General features: G+C 44.5%; 1 protein-coding gene across 1 annotated transcript in view; it reads left to right on the forward strand.

Moving 5' to 3' along the window:
• MYLK3 (myosin light chain kinase 3) overlaps positions 1 to 18,455 on the forward strand; it is a 529,860-nt gene that overhangs the window by 214,483 nt on the left and 296,922 nt on the right. The window contains exons 4-5 of the mRNA XM_069607066.1: positions 1,150 to 1,682; positions 6,119 to 6,224. Coding sequence (XP_069463167.1) covers positions 1,150 to 1,682; positions 6,119 to 6,224 — 639 coding nt within the window. The remainder of the gene's footprint in view (positions 1 to 1,149; positions 1,683 to 6,118; positions 6,225 to 18,455) is intronic.

The raw sequence follows: 18,455 nt of genomic DNA on the forward strand, positions 1-18,455 counted from the left end.
ATGTGTGTGGTCAACCCAGGTAGCTGGGCCCCACCACCTTCCTGATTTGCATCCCTGGGCAGCATTAGGAAGATCCTCTTGTCTCCCCCACAACAATGACTGCCCCAGAATGTGGACCACCACATTAGGACTAACTCTGCTACTGCTCCTTTGAGATACATTTAACAGAGTTAAAATTGGAAATCCACAGAACCAGCATTCACAGCCCTGAGATACTTGTAATGATCTAAACATATACAGAAGTTTACCGTAGAGGTGCAGAGTATTTCCACTCGGAGGGAGCCATGCGGCATGGGAGACATGCATCTCTCCTAATCCAGAGATCTGTGTTTGCACACCAGTGCACGTGTTCCGGTGTAGCAAATCCAAGTGGTATTAAGTGAAAAGATAGTTTTCACTAACCCGAATTCAAAGAAGATCGATTTAGAAAGACTGCTCGGTGACCGCACGGATCGGTCTTTCTAAATCAAACTGTCATGCCCCTGCCGCACACGAGTGCGCTTAGGGGCTGACAGGCCCGGGAGAACAGGTAAGTGTTGCTGTGTGTGTTGGCATGATGTGTTTATGTGTGTGTGTTGCGTGGTGCGTGTTTGTGTGTGTGTTTTTGGGAATGGGATGCCAGGGTTAGGGAGAGAGGCGGCGGCGGATGAGGAAGGGAGGTTCGCGGAGGGGGTGGAACACCCCATTTAGAAGTCATGCGGTCAGAGAGGGTAGGGGTGAGGGGCAAGGCAAAGAGATAAAAAATCGGTCTTTTTGCTAGGCGACCTCTAAAATGCGAATATATGACGTGGAACCATCCAAGCTGGTGAATCCACCAGTTGATGGCTCAGTCTGCTGAGGGAGACCTACCTCAACCTTTTGACTGCGCAGATCAAGTTTAATTCCTTTCCTTTTTTTCCTTCTTTTGTTAAACAGCATGTTACCCCGTATTCCTACACTTTTTATTCTCCTTAGCTACTTCTCTTACCTCCTTTTACTGTCTGTTTGTTTAGTTGTGTGCTATATTTGATTGCGTTGAATTGACGCCCATGAAAAGAGCTGTCACCACCTGAGAAGGAAAGGCTCTTTCCATGTTCCTCCTGCTTCTCCTTGTGCTAGCTAACCCTGTACCAGGGAATAATGACCATGCCTTCTTTATTTATTTTGCAGCATCTCCACTACTTTGAAAAAGATTGACACCTGGGAGACAATATCAGTGACCAAAGAAAGATTTGTTTATGATTTGCCAGAGAGTGGTTTTAAAGATAAAGGCTCATCGTTGGCACCTCCTGGGGCGTCAGGAAGCAGACATTTGATTGCTAAATTCAAATATACCAGAACTGGCCCCTCTGAAGAAGGAAACAAAGCCTCATCGGAGAACAAATCCGACTGGCAGATGCCCAAGGATGGAAAACCACAGATCCGATTCCATACGCCTTCGGCGGAGCAATCGCTGCCCATATGCAAGATAAGAACAGAGACCAAAGAGAAGGAGCACAGGAAAGAGGCAACACAACTGGTCAAGAGTTGCACAAATGCAGCTGGGTCCAACAAAGAACCAGACAAGGATATCAATGAGGTAGACCCAGTGCAAGCAGGTCAAGCAGACATTGACCCAATTCCACATCGAGACCAACCAACGGACAGCAAAGGGCCCGACGACGGTGACAGTCACCCTGGTGCCCAGGCGGCCCTTGTTGTAGGTGGGTCATACTTATTTATCCATTTGTAAACACAGGTAGCATCTGCAGGGCATCTGTTCTGAGCATAAAATGTAAAAATTGGAGACAAAAAATAATGGGCAGAAATAAAACAAGAAAAGACATCAAAAAGTGTCACAAAACAACAGGTTTTCAAGTTTAAGAACTCCTGGAAAGTTGTGTTCATCAGGCTTTTCCGAATTTCAGTCAGACATCTTATCATTCCATATCCTTGGGTGAGACCCCAAGAATCTTTTGGATTTCAAAGAGCATAGATGTTTTGATGGTCAATGTTATTGCACCGCAAACCCTGTGATGTGGATTTATTATGCTACATAATCCACACATCCCAAATACTACTCATTTAAGCATACGTAAAAGATGCAGATATGTTGTGCAGGGTTTCGTGGAAGGGTGGGGATTTGATGTTCAGAGGGTTCACAGTGGATTGTCCTTCATTCAACCATACAACAGTGTGAGTGAGATTGGGTCAAGATGTAGCCACCAGAGACAGCGCTTGGAAAGATTGTTGACAGCCAGGCACAGGTACCAGATCATCGGCTGTCAGTCACTCGATATGGAATCAGTAAAGAGGTGAGCAGTGTCCCTTCTAGCTCATACTACAGACGCAAGCTCTCTTTAATCAAGCCTTAGCATCAAACTTTGCACTTAAATTGTGCCTGTCAATGTTTTTTCAAAGCAGTCTGCTGAGTTAATGACTTAATTGGAACTCTAAAAATGCTACTGGTATAATAAAAATGTCTTAACCAGATCTGCCTTCAGCCACTTGATTTATAAGCGGTATGTGCGTCCTATACGGATGTACTGGTAAAAACAGGCATTGGCAAAGCCATCAGTTTGGGCTTGTGTATAAGTATTAGACATTTGCCAGTCATTGCTATGAGGTGCCTATGTACTAGCATCTTTTTACACCTGCTACCACCCATGGGCAGTTAATGTCACTCTGGCTGTGCCTGCCAGGTGCCTTTCTCATGCCTTCACAAAAGCCCAAACTGCTGCCATTGCTAATGCTTGTTTAGGGTAGGAATGGAGTGCGTATAGTAGCAGTTCGTACGGCTACTCTACAAGCTTTTAAGAGACACAAAAGGTTACATTCTGATGTCCGCTACATGGCAAACATGCTGATAGAAACGGCACCAAATATGGCCACCTTTCCACCCTTTAAATGTCGACACAGAGAAAAACTCGGTTGCCTGTACTGAAGGGAAGAGATTGCACTTCTCTTCAGCGAGGAACCGTTCAAAAGACTTCAGGAGAGTTTTTAAAAAGTATACGCCCACCTATCCGGTTGAGGTAAACATTTAAAGGGAATTCTGTGGCATTTGACTTCACAATGGGGGTCATTTCTGAATGTGGTTTTCCTATGAATTACTGAATGTGGTGATTTTGCAAGCCACATAAGTATGCCTGATGTGAAAACAAGTGCGCCATACTGCTAAGGCCAAATATGCATAATGAGGGCCCATAAGTCCTATGGGGACACTGAAGGATAAGGAGTAAACCGGTTGCTTGTTTCAAGTTAATACGAGATTCCCTATTGCTGGCATTAAACACCCTATCCAGATAGGTTCCAGCTTGAGATACTATTAGCATCAACATTTTTGTTATAAACATTACATATTAAGGCCCTCATTAGGACCCTGGCGTTAAGGGGTTAACGGCGCCGTAAAAAGCTGCAGTGCCGTTAACCCCTTAACGCCTTACTACGAGGTCCCTTTGTGGCTCCCGACCTGAACGGCTGGTCTGGACCAGCCGTTAAAGTAGGGACCCGCAAAGGGACCTTGATGGCAATTACGGTACCGCAATTTGCGGTACCGTAATTGCTGCCTTCCCCATTCCCATTGAGCCCTATGGGGCAAAAATGGGAATGGGGAATGGTCATGGAGAAAGGGGGAATTACCGCCCCGCCAACCTTGGAACGGGGTGGTAATTCCCCCTTTCTCCATGGCGGACTCCGGCATGGACCATGGTGCAGGTTCGATCCCCAGGTCGGCGCTTAGAAACCCATGGGTATAAAGCGTGTTATGAATAACCCATCATATCATTTTCACCTCTTATTCTCCCCCACTGAAAATCCCTAGACCCCAACCATTTAGCTAATCTCACTCACTCACATGCATTGCCACCTTCACAATGTAAAGATGCAGACGGTGTAAGGGCATGAAGAAGTAAATGTCTGACAAAGCAGATATCTGGCGACGTGCAGGTAGTAGAGGACATTTTCTAGGTGTAGCGAAGGGAGGATACCTGCAGATCTTCACAGTATGTGGACCTGCATGACTCACCACATCCATGATTATGATTGGTTATTTATAACACGCTTAATACCCGGAGGTTTGTAAGCACGGACTCGGGGATCGAACCTGTGTTGTTCCGCAATGTCTTGCTTCCAAGGCGGGTGCATTGCCCCCGAGCTATCATCCCAAGACCATGCGCTGAAAGGTATGTCAACCTTGGCGTTCCCATGTTTTACGTTGCCCGGATGTGGTGACCTTCATGATCGGTCTCCGCCCTGTGCGTAATTGGAGCAAATGAGGGTGAAACAGCCTAAACACCTCGATGCACACTGGCGCTATGGGTGTTTCACCACCATTAACTGTGGCTTAGGGGAGGAGCCTGATGGTTCCAATCACAGAGCTATTTCTGAGGCAAGCAGTCATTTGTAAAGCCCCTGATGTCCTCCATCTTGTCCACGTAACAAAAAGGAGCAGTGGAAGTAGAGAGAAGGATTCAGTAACCCTATCACTCTCAGAGGATTTGTGGTAAGCTCCTATTGTCTGTGTCTGTCTGGCAGGGCACTTCCAATTGATGCCCCAAACTTTGGAAGAATTAGAGGAAAAGAGACACACACTCCTGAAGAGCTTTGAGGCGTCCATGTCCAGTAGTGGACACATGAGCCGCTAGGACTTCCCATCCTACATATGCTTACCGTACCATAGATCAGATCAAAGGTACAGAAATATTTCACATTGCCTTGTGGCATGAAACACGCGTTGGTCTGGTCCACACTTAGGGAGCCATTTTAAATTAACACCTTCATTGAATGTAGAGGACCACTTCCATTTGAACTTAAGTGCAAACGGTCTCCTATAAATAGAATTCTTAACTTTTCCACCGTGCAGTCTAAAAGCGAAGAATAAAACACAGCTGAAATCGACCTTTACACTTTACTTTTCCGATTCAACTGTTAAAAAGGGTAAGCGTCCCTCAATGTACGATTGAGGGAGGTATTTACAATAGATTGATATGGACACCGCCTGATTTTACTAGGTGGTAAATTCAGTCCGATGGTGTAGGAGTCCATTGCATTTCCTGCCAGAAGGCTAATGCATGCTGCAGGTAATGGAGCAGCATTTCCATGGGCGGAGAGGGGAAAGTCCATCCTACTTCCAAACTCCACCTGATAAATTGTGGACAATCCAGTAATCGCTAACAATGGCAGTAAAAGTGTACCAGCACTTTCACTCCCATTTGTACTTCTCCGCTGGGCACGGAATATGACCCCCAGAATAACAAAGGAAAGCTAGGAGCACACATAAAGACTTGGGTAGATGCATATTAATTGGTGCACAAAGATATGCATATTAGGAAGAACTTTGAAGGTCCAAGGCTCCTGAGGGCTGCATGGCTCTCTTTCTCCAAATTATCCAGTACTTTTGAAAGCAACAAACAATTCATTTATTGACTAAGTGACGCCAATCTAAGGGTCTGATTTACAAAAGCATTTTACAGTGGCACTATCCGATTGACAAACGCGTTGCAGATCAGGCCCTGAGTGTTCTTGCAAAGATCCAGGGGTGTTGCTAGGTCTGGAAAAGATCAGGGGCCAAGATAATGTCGGCACTGGTGTGACTCGGGGCTAGCTAGCATTTTGGTTGTTGCACCTAAGCTTCTAGCCGGGGCTACAACCAAAAGACCCGGGGGTATAGACCCCTCAGCCCCCCCTAACAGATCTAAAGCCCACCAATTCCATGAAATATTTTGAATCTAATGGCAGTTGGTAGCTCTAAACTGAGAGACCCTTAAAGCAAAATAATCCCAGCAGATGATCAGTTTGTCCCCTAGCTAAACAGCCAATCCTTTATCTAAAGGTTTAGGACAATGGCCTTACAGAACTGAACTTGGTGGTAATGAACAGTGGGGCTCAGCTTTGGAGTGTAGACGAGGAGGACGTGAGTCTAGCATGCCAATGCTGAGGGATCAGGTGATTGTGGTATCTGCACAGGGAAACATACAGCAGTGCAGGAGGCTGGCCTGCACATTTTGCATGATGTAAGATACTCTCCAGAAATCAGTTTCTCGCAGGACTACAACCCGGAACAGTAACTCAGTTGAACGTTCATGCTTACTTGAAAAACAGCAGCGGTTGCACAATTGATGTGAAATGTCTCAGCAGGTTTATTATTGGTGTCTTTCAGATGACAGCCCCCCGCCGCCTGCTCCTTTTGGCCACCGGATAGTGAGTGTCAACCAAGCCCCGCTAACCACAAGCTACACTGTGTGCCAGGATCACGTTTTGGGAGGGTAAGTCTCTCAAACAAGCAAGCATATTGGTGCCACATGAAGAGTCAAGCACTCCAGCACGGAGGTTTACTATGTTCATGACTACCTGCGCACCAAACCATACAGACAGACATCCCAATGTCAGGCCATCTTGGGAGACCTATCATGCTGAAAACTGTTCAGTGGTTACAATGCCACATGTGTATATGTCACTTCATGCCGGATTACTGCCGATCTAAGCTCTGTAACTATAGCTATTATTCCCCAAATTAAAGGTACTCGACCTCGGAAGGATAGAGGGCTGATTTAGCCTTGCTGGGATTCGGCCCTGTATTCTGTCAGTTAAACACAGATGTCTGACACAAATGTCTGAGGCAAGCACTTACTGCCTTGAGCTATCCTGCTGGTGGGCAGGTGATAGGGCATATGGGTCCGGCCTCTAATTTATAAGAACGAGTTAATAACAAAGGTTTGTATGCATATGTGCTGAATTTATAAAAAATACACTCAGGATCAATACATTTGAAATGTATCAAATATCAATGCCTATGCCCTGGAAGCACTTCCTATATGCTAGAAGTATTACCTATGACTCAGAAATCCTATAGATCATATATATATATATATATATATATATATATATATATATATATATATATATATATATATATGTATATATATATATATATATATATATATATATATATATATATATATATATATATATATATATATATTATGTGTGTGTGTGTGTTTATTGCAAATTGATTTTGTCCTCGGCCAATAGTAATACTGCATGATTGCAAGAATGGTCGGTGGGATTGTCTGGTGATATCACTAAGGTGCACTGGGCAAATGTCTGCAGAAATGTGGCTCTCTCTTAGCTCTCTTAAATCAGCTCAGGGGAAAGGTCGAGACGAGTTAAGATCCTGAATAGGTCCAATTGGACGTCTGAGCGATTGTATAGGCGTGGTATGGCTGATACGGATATGTGCTGGGGATGTTCGCACAAGGTGGGAACATTAGAACACATGCTATGGCAATGTAATAAAGTGAGGTTCTACTGGGAAAAGTTGACCCTGATATTTAATAGGGTGCTGAGAATGTCACTTGATTATGATTTTGATATCTTAATTCTGGGTGATGATCGGCCCATTCATGATTTGACTGTTGCACAGAAAAGGTGGTTGTTTAGAGGCTCTTTGATGGCTAAGACATTGATCTTGAGACATTGGAAGTCAACAATTCGTTCTGAGGAGAGCACATGGATTGATGAAATGTGCAAGCTTGCAGTGATGAGGAGGGTTATTTACAGACATGAGAAGAAAAACAAGTTATTCGAGAGTATCTGGGGCAGAGTTTTGGAAGTTTACTCACATCTGTGATACTGTGGCAGAAGACAGGGGTGGGTGGGGTCCTTGACAACTGTTCTGTAACTTTTATAAATATGTGAATACAAAGAAAAGACAGAAATCCTTCTCACCGGAACAGGCAGTGTTCCATCAGAAGAAATTCAGCAAAGTGCAATATATTTCAAGGTGGACCCTCGAGCCCCGGAGCTGCACCCCTTGTTTGTGGGCGCCAGTCCAATATATCTCTGTTGCAGAGTTCTGAGGTTTCCTTATTCCCATTTGCAATTTAGGAAACTACAAGTCCCAGAATTCCAGGTCTGGATGGTTTTCTCAAAATAGCCATGGAAATCTTGGGAGCTCTGGTTATGTACTGGGCCTTGCTATCGTAAAAAAGTGGGGGTATTGGTCAGTTAGTAGGAGCACAGGGGGCAAGCAAAGGAAATTGATATTAGGTTAGCTTCACAGGGGTATGCAGTGATGTTAACGAATATAAAACAATGAATTACATTTTTGAAGAACTGAAACCGCCTAAAAAAATAAAGAATTTTTAAAAACTATATATATATATATATATGGTTGGGAATGGGAACAGTAATTTTTGGGGTTTTAAAAAATAATAATAGGGGGGTTGGGGAGGGGACCGCCCAAAAATAACAATAAAAATGTGTCATTTTTTTAGACATTTTAAGTTCGTTAAAAAAGATATTTTTTTCTCATTAAAATGAAATGTAACCTGCACAGGTTAGACTGTGTATTACCATTGTCTACCTGTGTGTGCTTGGGTGCTTTGTGTGCAACATACTAATGTTTGTGTTTATCAAGGTGAACTCCATTGTGTCTGCAGGTGTATGTGTCTGTGTAGAGGTATGGTGAGATGGGAAGACTAGGCGATGGGCTCAGGAGATATAGTGCATGCTTGATTTGCATGATGATGTTGAATAAGGCCAGGAAGGGTGTATAACTTTAGAGTGGCACGGGTGTAGGAGATTGAGTTAGATGTTAGTCACAATCCGAGTTTTACTTTCATAATGCAGCCTGGGGCACCTATATCCCCAGTTCCCGGATCACTACTTGCCTACACACCGTACATCAGCTCAGCATGGTGTATCATAGCAAATAACCACTCAGCGTGATATAGCACTTTAATTGCATTATTGCATGAATCAGAATATGGGAGTGCTAACATTCTCAGACATATCCTAATGAGGTATGTCGCAAGGATCGTTACATATATTGACATGGCCCAACACAGGGCGAAGGACTGCACCGTATAGAATAGAATACCATCAGCAGAGATCAATGCAAAAAAGGGGCATCACACGTTCTGGAGTGTGAATAGTCTATTCCTTGGACGTGATAGGCCTGGGATAGCAGCACTGAGTGCGGCAGGCGAGGAGGGGAGGAAAGAGTGAGGGCAATGGGTCGGAGGAGGTGAGTAGACTCTGGTGGGTGTCCAGGGACTGCTGTGAGTGCCAGTGGTTCTGGTGTGTCCCCACAGGTCCCTTTATCCGTTGGGGAGCGCAGCAGTTTCCACAAAAGAATCCGCACAATGGCAGATGCACAAAGGAAATTGTGCAAAACGCACACATAGGACCCCATCTCAGATCCTACTGTATTGTGATGGAGAGTTACCCATTTCCAGCAAGAGACAGTGCAAGCGGTTCTGCTCCACCATTGGCATAACCCCTGCCCACTCACCTTGCCAGCATTGGCACAAAGTGTAATTCATAGCATCCCTACTGCACACCTCCAGCCCTACAGAGCAGGCATTGAAGAGGTTGTTGCTTAATCGACAGGTCATAGGTACCAATTAAAGCAAGGCCCCCAGGCCTTCAAAGCCTTTAAGGATGGTAATCCCATTGTTCATGGCTCACTTTACAACCCACTCCCAACGCATGCATGGTTGGATGCAAGCGTGAAGCCAGTGTACCCAGTGCCCCACCGTATGGGAATGTCCACGAATGACCATGTTCGATGGATAGGTAAGCGATGGAGGTCTATAGACCTTCTCAAATGATGATCCGCAGTATGTGGGTCTTTCCGATTGCTGCTGGCTTCCTAAAGCCACCTGCAAAATCCAGATCTTTCCAGCATTCCCTTCTTATGTTGAAGTTATCTCCTGCCAAAAGTGGGCAGTGACACTTGCTAACAGGGGGCATGAGCGATTGGGACATTTTGTTGGCCTGAAAAGTCATTTCAACTGAGCAATGCATTTACCCCGTCGCCAGTCTTACTTGTCATAGTCTTTGCTATGTGAGGCAAAGGTTCCACGACACAGACTGTAACTACTGTTCCCAACTAATGTAGAAAAAAAGATCCTAGGCTCTGCAATAGTCGTTCTACTATGTTCGTTGATTTGTTTTCTTGCTCACCTCCATGTGACCTCCCATACTCACACCACTTCCTAACAAAAGCAGTATGAAATATAATAATTATTTGAAGGATATTTCGGAGGTATTGCTGGGCTATCTGCTTATGGCTACTGTTGTTCTATGCCCTCCAATAATTGTGAGACAGGCCTAATGACTAATTGTATGCAAAACACTTCTGTGCCGGCTGGCAGCCTCGTCCCAAGACCTGCTGGTGGCTCAAGAAACTTTGGGTATAGCTGGGTCTCCATTTTGGACTACTACTTTCCTTGGCTCCCTGTAAATCTGGGGAGGGTTGTCCAACTCCAGGCCTCCAGGGTCAGGATTCTGACAGGTTTTTAGGATATTCCTCTTTAATATTCATGAGGAAAAATGTGCATACTTTTAGAATCTTTGTATGCAAATGTACTTCATGAATATTAATTAGGGGTACCCCGAACGCCCGACATTGATCTGGCCCTAGAGGCCTGGAGTTAGACAACCCGGCGTGGCTAGTTGATAAACTCCAACTAGGGCCCTGGTTGCACAAACATTAGTTCTAAATTGTTTGAAGGATATTTCACTGTCATGGGCTGGCGGCGGGACCTCAAAACCTGCAAGGTGGAACAGGCAGTGATGGCTAAAGGTAGGTTATCAGTTTTGAGCTGCTACTTTTTCAAATCTGGCAGCATGGTGCATTTTGGCAGTAAAGCAGTGCCCGGAAGCTTGGGGCCCTCTTTGGCTTTCATGTGTGGCACAGACAGCAGCAGGAGCCAGCGCTGCACACTGTTACAGTTTAGTGACCTTGACTGCACAGTAGAGGAGGGCAAGCCAAGAAATGTATAGGGACAGCCAAGCCAGAAGTCTGGCTTGACCCGAAGAGCCAACGTACTAGTCAAGCCATTGGAAGAAAAATCAGTAAATTAAGAAGTCTAATATTTTGTAAGTAACAGAAATGCCATAGCAAGCATGCTCTATTTACCATCACCATCAGAGGCGTGCCTAGGGGGGGCTTAGGGGGCTATAGCCCCGGGTCTTTTGGTTGTAGCCCCGGATAGAATATCAGGGTCTACAGCCAAAAGTCTAGCTAGCCCCGAGTCCCGACAGTCCCGACATTAGTGTAGCCCCGGAACTTTTCGAGACCTAGCAACACCCCTGATCACCATAACAAACCACAAAAAGACTACTTTTTCGTTAGCTACAAGCAAAACTGGTCTAGACGGTTTTTCAATACTGATTAACTCACTTTATTACCATAAACCGCTTGCAATGAAAAAGCATTCAAGCCTAGTGGAATCCTGTTTTCATGAACCCTTAATCCGTCATTGCATGAAATCGCATGGCATGTGTTCTCACTGTGGTATGGTCCAATATAGCCATACTGCAAAAGCATCATGAATTAGCATTACAGAGCTCATCTGCGTGCCATGCTTGGGGTCTGAGTCCCAGAAATTCTGGTCACATTGCAGGTTTGTAGGGACAGAGGCAGTTTTCTCAAGGTCACTCACATTTCCTAAAGTGTACCTGAGCATTTCTGAATTCTGACTTTGGTGCATCCTTGTAGCTTTGTAACTTTGTCCAAGACTGTTGGTGGAAACTGCATCTATTGTAACTAAGGCTTCCAGTTTTCCGTTTTACTGATTTTTTCACATAAATACAGATGGCAATCAATCTGCTTTCTTTCTGTATTTATAATCGTAGAAAAAACTGAAAAACATCTTTCTGTTTGGTTCCCTGTGATGTTACTCATACATCGCAGGTCAATTGCATTGCAGATTGGCAGCATGGAGAGTGTAAAAGTTGCATAAAAATAGCATTAACGTTTTTCAAATAGCTGACAGTATATATTTTAAGGCAGCATCAGTCACAGGAGCAACCATTTTTTTATGGAAAAATCTTGACCTAGCATTTCTTTTCTATATTGCTGCATGTGTGCTTTAATATATGCATTTTATTATTAGAATAAAGACAGAAAAATACTGGTTGTGAATTATCTTTTTATATGACAAAACATACATTTGGATAAATACAGAAAAAATGCCCAAAAATATATATGGATAAAGACAGAAATGGCAAAATAATTAAACCGGAACCCTTAATTGTAACACATTGGGCCTCATTACGAGGCTGGCGGGAGCCGTTCCTGTAATACAGGCACGGCTGCTGCCTGTATTTTCTTTTCGTGCGCCCAGGAATGGGCAATTCCCAGGTCATTACGGCCTTGCCGGACTCGTTAATTGGCCATTCCTGCGCGCCGGAAAATATTCTTCCACATTCCCATTGGAGACCCAGAGGGCTCAATGGGAATGGGGAAGCCGGATGCACCAGCACCGCTATCAACGGTGCCGGTGCATCCGACATGCTCTGCTCGCGGGTGCCGCTCTGCCCGCCAGGTTAGACCTGGCGGCCGCAATGGCATCCAAGAGCAGAACTTGTAGTTTGCCGGTTCGGGCACTATGGTACCGGCATGCTTACACATTCATGTTTGTGAAATTCTCACAAACAAATCTCACAGCGACATAAATTCCAAAGTTCCCAGGCGTGAGGTATTGGACTGAGGGAATATGTTGAGGGGCCACACAGAAAGAAAAGGGTGATTGAACGGGAATTTAACTAAAAATGAGTCAACACACCTCATCGTACCTTGCAAAGAGGGGGTCAGTTGAGGTCTGTAGACGAGGATCCTCATTTCAGGCTGCGATATGCAGAAACTGGAGAAGACTGAGCCCCTGGAGATACGGTGTGTATATTAGACAGCCTGGTGTCTAGTGAATGACAGAAGAGGCAAAATAAAAGATAGTATAGCCATCATCATAATGATATTATATAATCAAAGAGGCAACTTTTTAATTATCCAGAGACTAAAATTAAAGGGTGTTATTTGTTTACAGAGCACTGCACAGCTGTCACAGAGGGCGAAAGGGGTTGGGTGATAGAATTATATAACTTTTTTATATAACATTTCATGCCGGATTCATCCTACTTCTCAGCGCTGTAATTCATCCTACTTCGCAGCGCTGTAATTATCACTGCTATTGTTCTCCAATGTTATGGTGCTAATTTTTAACAATCTTCGAAGGATAACGGGCTAAATAGCCTTGCTGTGATTTCAACCTATGACTAGGGGTATCAGATAACTGAGATAGGTGCTTAACTGCCATAGGTGCATTATAAATGCCATATCATATCATATCGTTAACCTGCTGAGCTCTCCAAAAACCCTTATACATGCAAAAATTCACTGTTGAAAAGTTTGGCCCTTCGAGCCTGACGCCGCATATTATGTTTACCGTGCCTTTCACTGAGGCGTAGTGTAAGGTAGACACGTTGCACTTTGTCAGCTCCATGGTTTTGCACATCGCTGCCTGAGATTTTCTTTCCCAGAAAGCATATGCTCCGGTTACTGGGCCTATGACATGCAATGGTAAAAGTTCAGGTTATGACTGTCGTGTATATATGTATGCTACATCTTACATAATTCAATTGCAAAATTACTGAATAACTTTCCCCTGTATGATTTCTCACTCCCGCCAATTACTCCCGCCAATTATCCCCACCATAACACACCGCTCTCGCCTTACACTGCCCCGCGCTCATTTCCATGTGTTAATATATTTTTTGCAATCTAAATCGTCTAGGAGGGGCGGTGGTTTGAACGTGCATCCCAACAAGTGCTACATGAATCTTGGAATGATAACCTTCCATCATAAAATAATGTATGGTTATTCTGGGCTTTTATCAGGAAGATATTGGAGTGGATTTAAATATCAAAGAATCAGGATGAGAGATCCTACGAGCAGCTGTGTGGTTCTGAACAGGTATATTTATTTCAAAACACAAGATATTTTTTTGCAGATCAATTCTCAATTATTTTACAAAACTTTCGATAAGCACGAAAGTGACAACTGACAGGTGTGATTATGTACAGTGGAAATACAGGTAAGTATCAACCTCTATAATGTCGAGGTAAAAACTCCACATACGGGCACAGGCACAAATGACAGTAGGGTAGACCTATAGTTGAATAAGGTGCTCCCAGGACGGAAAATGGTCCGGGGGGTGATTGACACAAGAGTGTACACAACACTTTCTACAGAACATACACAAAGGGGTTTATACAGCTGTGTAACAGGTGATCGACACATGAGTGTTTCGGCCATGGGGGGCTGGATTCAGGCCTGTCATAGTGTTGGCCTTCATCAGTTTAAATATTCTTTTATATTTAAACTTGTACCCACCTGGGTATATCAGGACCCCGCCAGGCGTCCTAAAGATTAACTTGATATTGGAGTGGATGCACTACAACAAAGAGGGAGCTGCGTTGGACAGAAAGTTTCCTGTGCAGAGCACAATCAAGGGGCATGTCTCCATAAGGTTGTGATGATATTAAATCTGTGCATTCACTGAGTCCTGCTAGAGCCTTTCCCACAAAAATATGTTTTAAAATCTTTTTTTTCACAGCGAGATGCGTTTATTTGTTGTATTTTGAGATGACCGTTTTTGCTTCACTCTTGGCGATATTGAGTGGACTGATGTTTCAAAAGCATGGTGTCACCCACATATGTTTTCATGCACTGCAGAAATATTGGCATTAGTGGGCTGCCCAAACAGTGCAGCGTTGCGATACTCTGCGTTTTTACCTAAATGCCGATCGTTGCTAGGAGCGCCAATGACCCTAGTGCCAGTTATTATTCGCATTGACAAGCACTGCTCTGTTGAAACTCTCTGTACAATCACCTCCATCTCATCTTGTTTTTCCAAAAATATGTGGGTCTCCTTCAATGTTCTTATTTTCCTCTCAGTCTCTGCTACACACTATTTTTCTCTCCCGTTTCTGCCTCAATTTATTTATTTATTTAGTTGATTTAATCAAATTAATGATTTTTACAAAACATTGTAGAAGAAGAAGAAACTGTATATCAAAACTGTATATAGAAAAAAAAAGAAGCTGCATAGCAAAAGAAGCGGAAGAGATTCATGTGAAGGACGATCAGTGTTTTCAAAATGTAAAAGAAGAGAACCAAGGAAACCAAGAAGAAAAACGTTTTTGCAGAAGTCGTTTCAGCAAACAGCGCTCTAGTGGCTAAGTTTGTTGTTTGAGTAGTGGTTTAGATTTCATAAAGATAGAATAATCTTAAGAGTCTGTGTTGTGGCGATTGTCCAAGTGTTCCTTTCTCCGCTCATTAAGCGGCTCCACCACAGTTCCTCTTCCTTAGTATATGATGCCGAAAGGTGTGGTAGTAGGAATTTCTCGCCTATTTCTCTCGTTCCTGGACAGTTTAAGAGCAAGTGGCGTATGGTTTCCACCTTTGTGTCATTCTTACAGAAGCGGCATGTGTCTGAATTACTCTGTCCTCTGAGTTTTAAGATCTCGTTGGTTTCCAGTAAATTTAGACATGCTTTCAAGAACAAGTTTCTGGCTGCTTTGCTGGGGAACTTGCTCAGATAGTTTGGAACAGTGTTCAATTTACTTTGATGGGGCGGAAGATGACTGACTGATTTTGCTTTTGCTGCATTGTCCAAGGTTTTAATCCAGTCGAGATCGCCAATTTTTCTTTTTCTTTTCGTCGGATTACAGATGAGGTCTTGCTCTGAGGAGTGAATTTCCAGTAGTTTCGCTTTTCACGCTGTTTCCCAAGATTTTAACACACTACAACATGCAGCCAGGGTTTCAGTACGTATGATGGCTAACAGGTGCGGGCACTCCGGGAGCAGCGTTTTCCTATAAAGCATCATGGATTTTATCTCCGTAGTACCTTCCAGGGAGAGAAGGCCTAGCTCTCTTCTGATGAGTGGGGCAGATGTTGACTTTGGGAGGCCTAATACCATGCGCCAGAAATAGCCCTCTAACTTCAGCCACAAATGCACTGGCGTGTGAGGAAGAGCTTCTGCTGCGTAGGTGAGTGAAGGAACCACCTTCCCACGGTAAAATTTGATCATTGGTAGCAAGGAGAAACGTCCAAATTTCTTATCCAGGGCGCGGGCTTGTGCCGCTAGTTTCTTTGCTTTGTTCATTAAGCAGCTCTGGAGGGTTGCGTTGATACTGGAACAGTCCAGTGCTACTCCCAAGTATTTGAAGCTTGAGACTTTTTCTATTGCAACCCCCTCCAGGTACCAGGATAGTTTTTCTTGTGGTCGTTTGGTTTTTTCCATGATCATGATCTTAGTTTTGGAAACATTGATGGTTAAGTCATTTGCTTGGGTATAAGCGGCCAAGTTATCAAGTTGGCGCTGGAGGCCAATCGGGGTCATGTCCATTAGAATTAAATCATCCGCGTATAGTAGCCATGTGGTTTTTTGCTTCCCCATCGACGGTGGAAAGGAGCGAATAGGTAGTTCGGAGTTCTTGAAATCGCCGAGATAAGCAATAAAGAGGGCCGGGGCTAATGGGCAGCCCTGTTTCACTCCTCTACCAACTGGAATTTCTGCCGATAACAAGCTGGTTTGATTTAGCCTCACACGCAGCTTGGTGTCCTGGTGTAGTGCTTGAATCGGTTGAAGAAATTCTGTAGAGCATTTCCAAAGACTCAGTTTTCCCCACAGTTTCTCTCTATTTACTTGATCAAAAGCTTGCGCCAGATCTATGAATGCCAGGAACACTCTCGAGCCTCCTCCGAGGACTTTGCTTTTTAAGGCACTGAGGAACATGATGTTTGTCGTCGTGCCGTTGTTTTTAGTAAATCCTGTTTGAAATGGGTCAGCGCACTCTGCGTTTCTTGCCCATCGCTGAAAGTGTTGCAGTAGGAGTGAGCCAAAGACCTTACCGACAGTGTCCTGAAGTGCTATAGGACGGTTATTCTTTGGGTCTTCTTTGCGCCCTTTTTAAAATATGGGCACTACAATTGATGTGGTCCATGAAGACGGAATTCGCCTGGCCTTTTCACATCGTTTGAAAATTTCACTAATCAGCGTGGCCTATTCTTTTGGATGTTGTTTAAGGTCAAGGTTAGTGATTCCATCCGGGCCAGGGGCTCTCGAAGATTTAAGGCTTTGAAGAACTTTGGTGATCTCTGCTTCGTTGCTCAGATCTACCCATGGCTCCTGTTTAGTACTGGTCGCCGGAGGGCTTGAGGGTGCGGGCGTCTGGAACAAGTTTGAATAAAAGTTCATCCAGTCTGTTTCACAGATCGGGTTTATTGTTGATTCCTCTAAGGGAGCAGATGTTGATCTGAGGAGGGACCAGAACTCTCGCGGATGATGACCGCAGACCAACTTCAACATGGCTTCCGCGTCTTGTTGGTATAGGTGAATCTGATGTTGTCTGATCCAAGATTTGTAGATCCGCTGGACCCGTTTGAAGCTTGCTTGGTTTTCTGCCGAGGGAAAAACGCGCAGTTTTCTTCTCGCTTTCCTCACTAGGCGCCTTTTCATGACCAATTCTTTGCTGTACTCATGTGTAGCGGGTTTGTTTCTCCGTCTGGAGCCATTGGATTGAGATCTGAATGGCACCAGGAGAGGTTGATAGTCTGGTAGCTGCGGGTTGTTCTGTTGACCAGGCTCGCTTCCTTTACTTAGTAATGGTACTTTATCTTCAGAATGGAAGCTGCCTCAATGTCTTTCACGTGTCTTGCTCTGCATACCCTACCCCTCCAAACCTCCCTTTCTTTCTCAATCATCTCCCCATCTTTTTTGCCACACCCCAGCGCCCACCTCCACCGAAAACCGCACATGTAATGTCTGGCTCAGCTCTCATTGGCTCTTGATTTCCAAACCGCTAAGAGCAGAATCAGAGCCAGGCTCGAGCCCTCATTGGCTTGTCAACCTCCATCGCACACCCTATCTGTTGTGAACTAGCAGCAAGGTGGATAGGACTTGAGTCAACTTCAGGGAGTTCATTAACAAAAGGCAACACTGCAGTTACTGGGCTTCAATGGTGAAGCAGGCAGTTATCATAGCGGATAGGACTAAGTCATTTCAGAATAATGAGTACTCACCCCCCAACCTTAATCCCTGTTGCTGGATGACGTGTCATGCAGGAAAACGCAGCAGGCAAGGACATATACAATTTTCTTGGAAATTAATATGTAGTGGATAGGAGTGCTGAGCGCTTGTTCCATTTTGAGGAGGGTTCATTCTGAAATACATCGGGTCCACCGATGGCATGGCTGATTGTGCTAAAAGACTCTCGCTTTGCATCATATTAATGTTGGAATCGCACTATGCAGTTTTTCCATGCCATTTGTGAGACTCGTTAAATGCAGTTCCCTTGAACCCACATTCTCCTCCTATGATCACCTGAATTGCCTGAAACATTTTGCTATAGGTGGCCGAGGAGCAGCCTCTGTGCAGCCACTACTGGGCAAGGAAGAGGAGGCGTGAGGGTCGAGCAGATACCATCCAGGAGTACTGCTGGAAGTGAATCTAAAATAAAGCATTCCTGAGGGAGGACGCTGCAGAGTCTCCTAAGGATACAAATGTAACAGATTGTCAAACCAAGGTTTGTGGTGCTGCGCTGCCGTGCTGCCGCTTGGGGTCAAGTGCCACTCTGGACAGTAAGAAATGACAGAGGGAGGGAGTGTCAGCTTCCTGCCACATAGCGCACCGGAGGGCTT

Source organism: Ambystoma mexicanum, chromosome 1p (assembly GCF_040938575.1).
Source record: "Ambystoma mexicanum isolate Mex_15411 chromosome 1p, UKY_AmexF1_1, whole genome shotgun sequence".
Lineage (NCBI taxonomy): Eukaryota > Metazoa > Chordata > Amphibia > Caudata > Ambystomatidae > Ambystoma > Ambystoma mexicanum.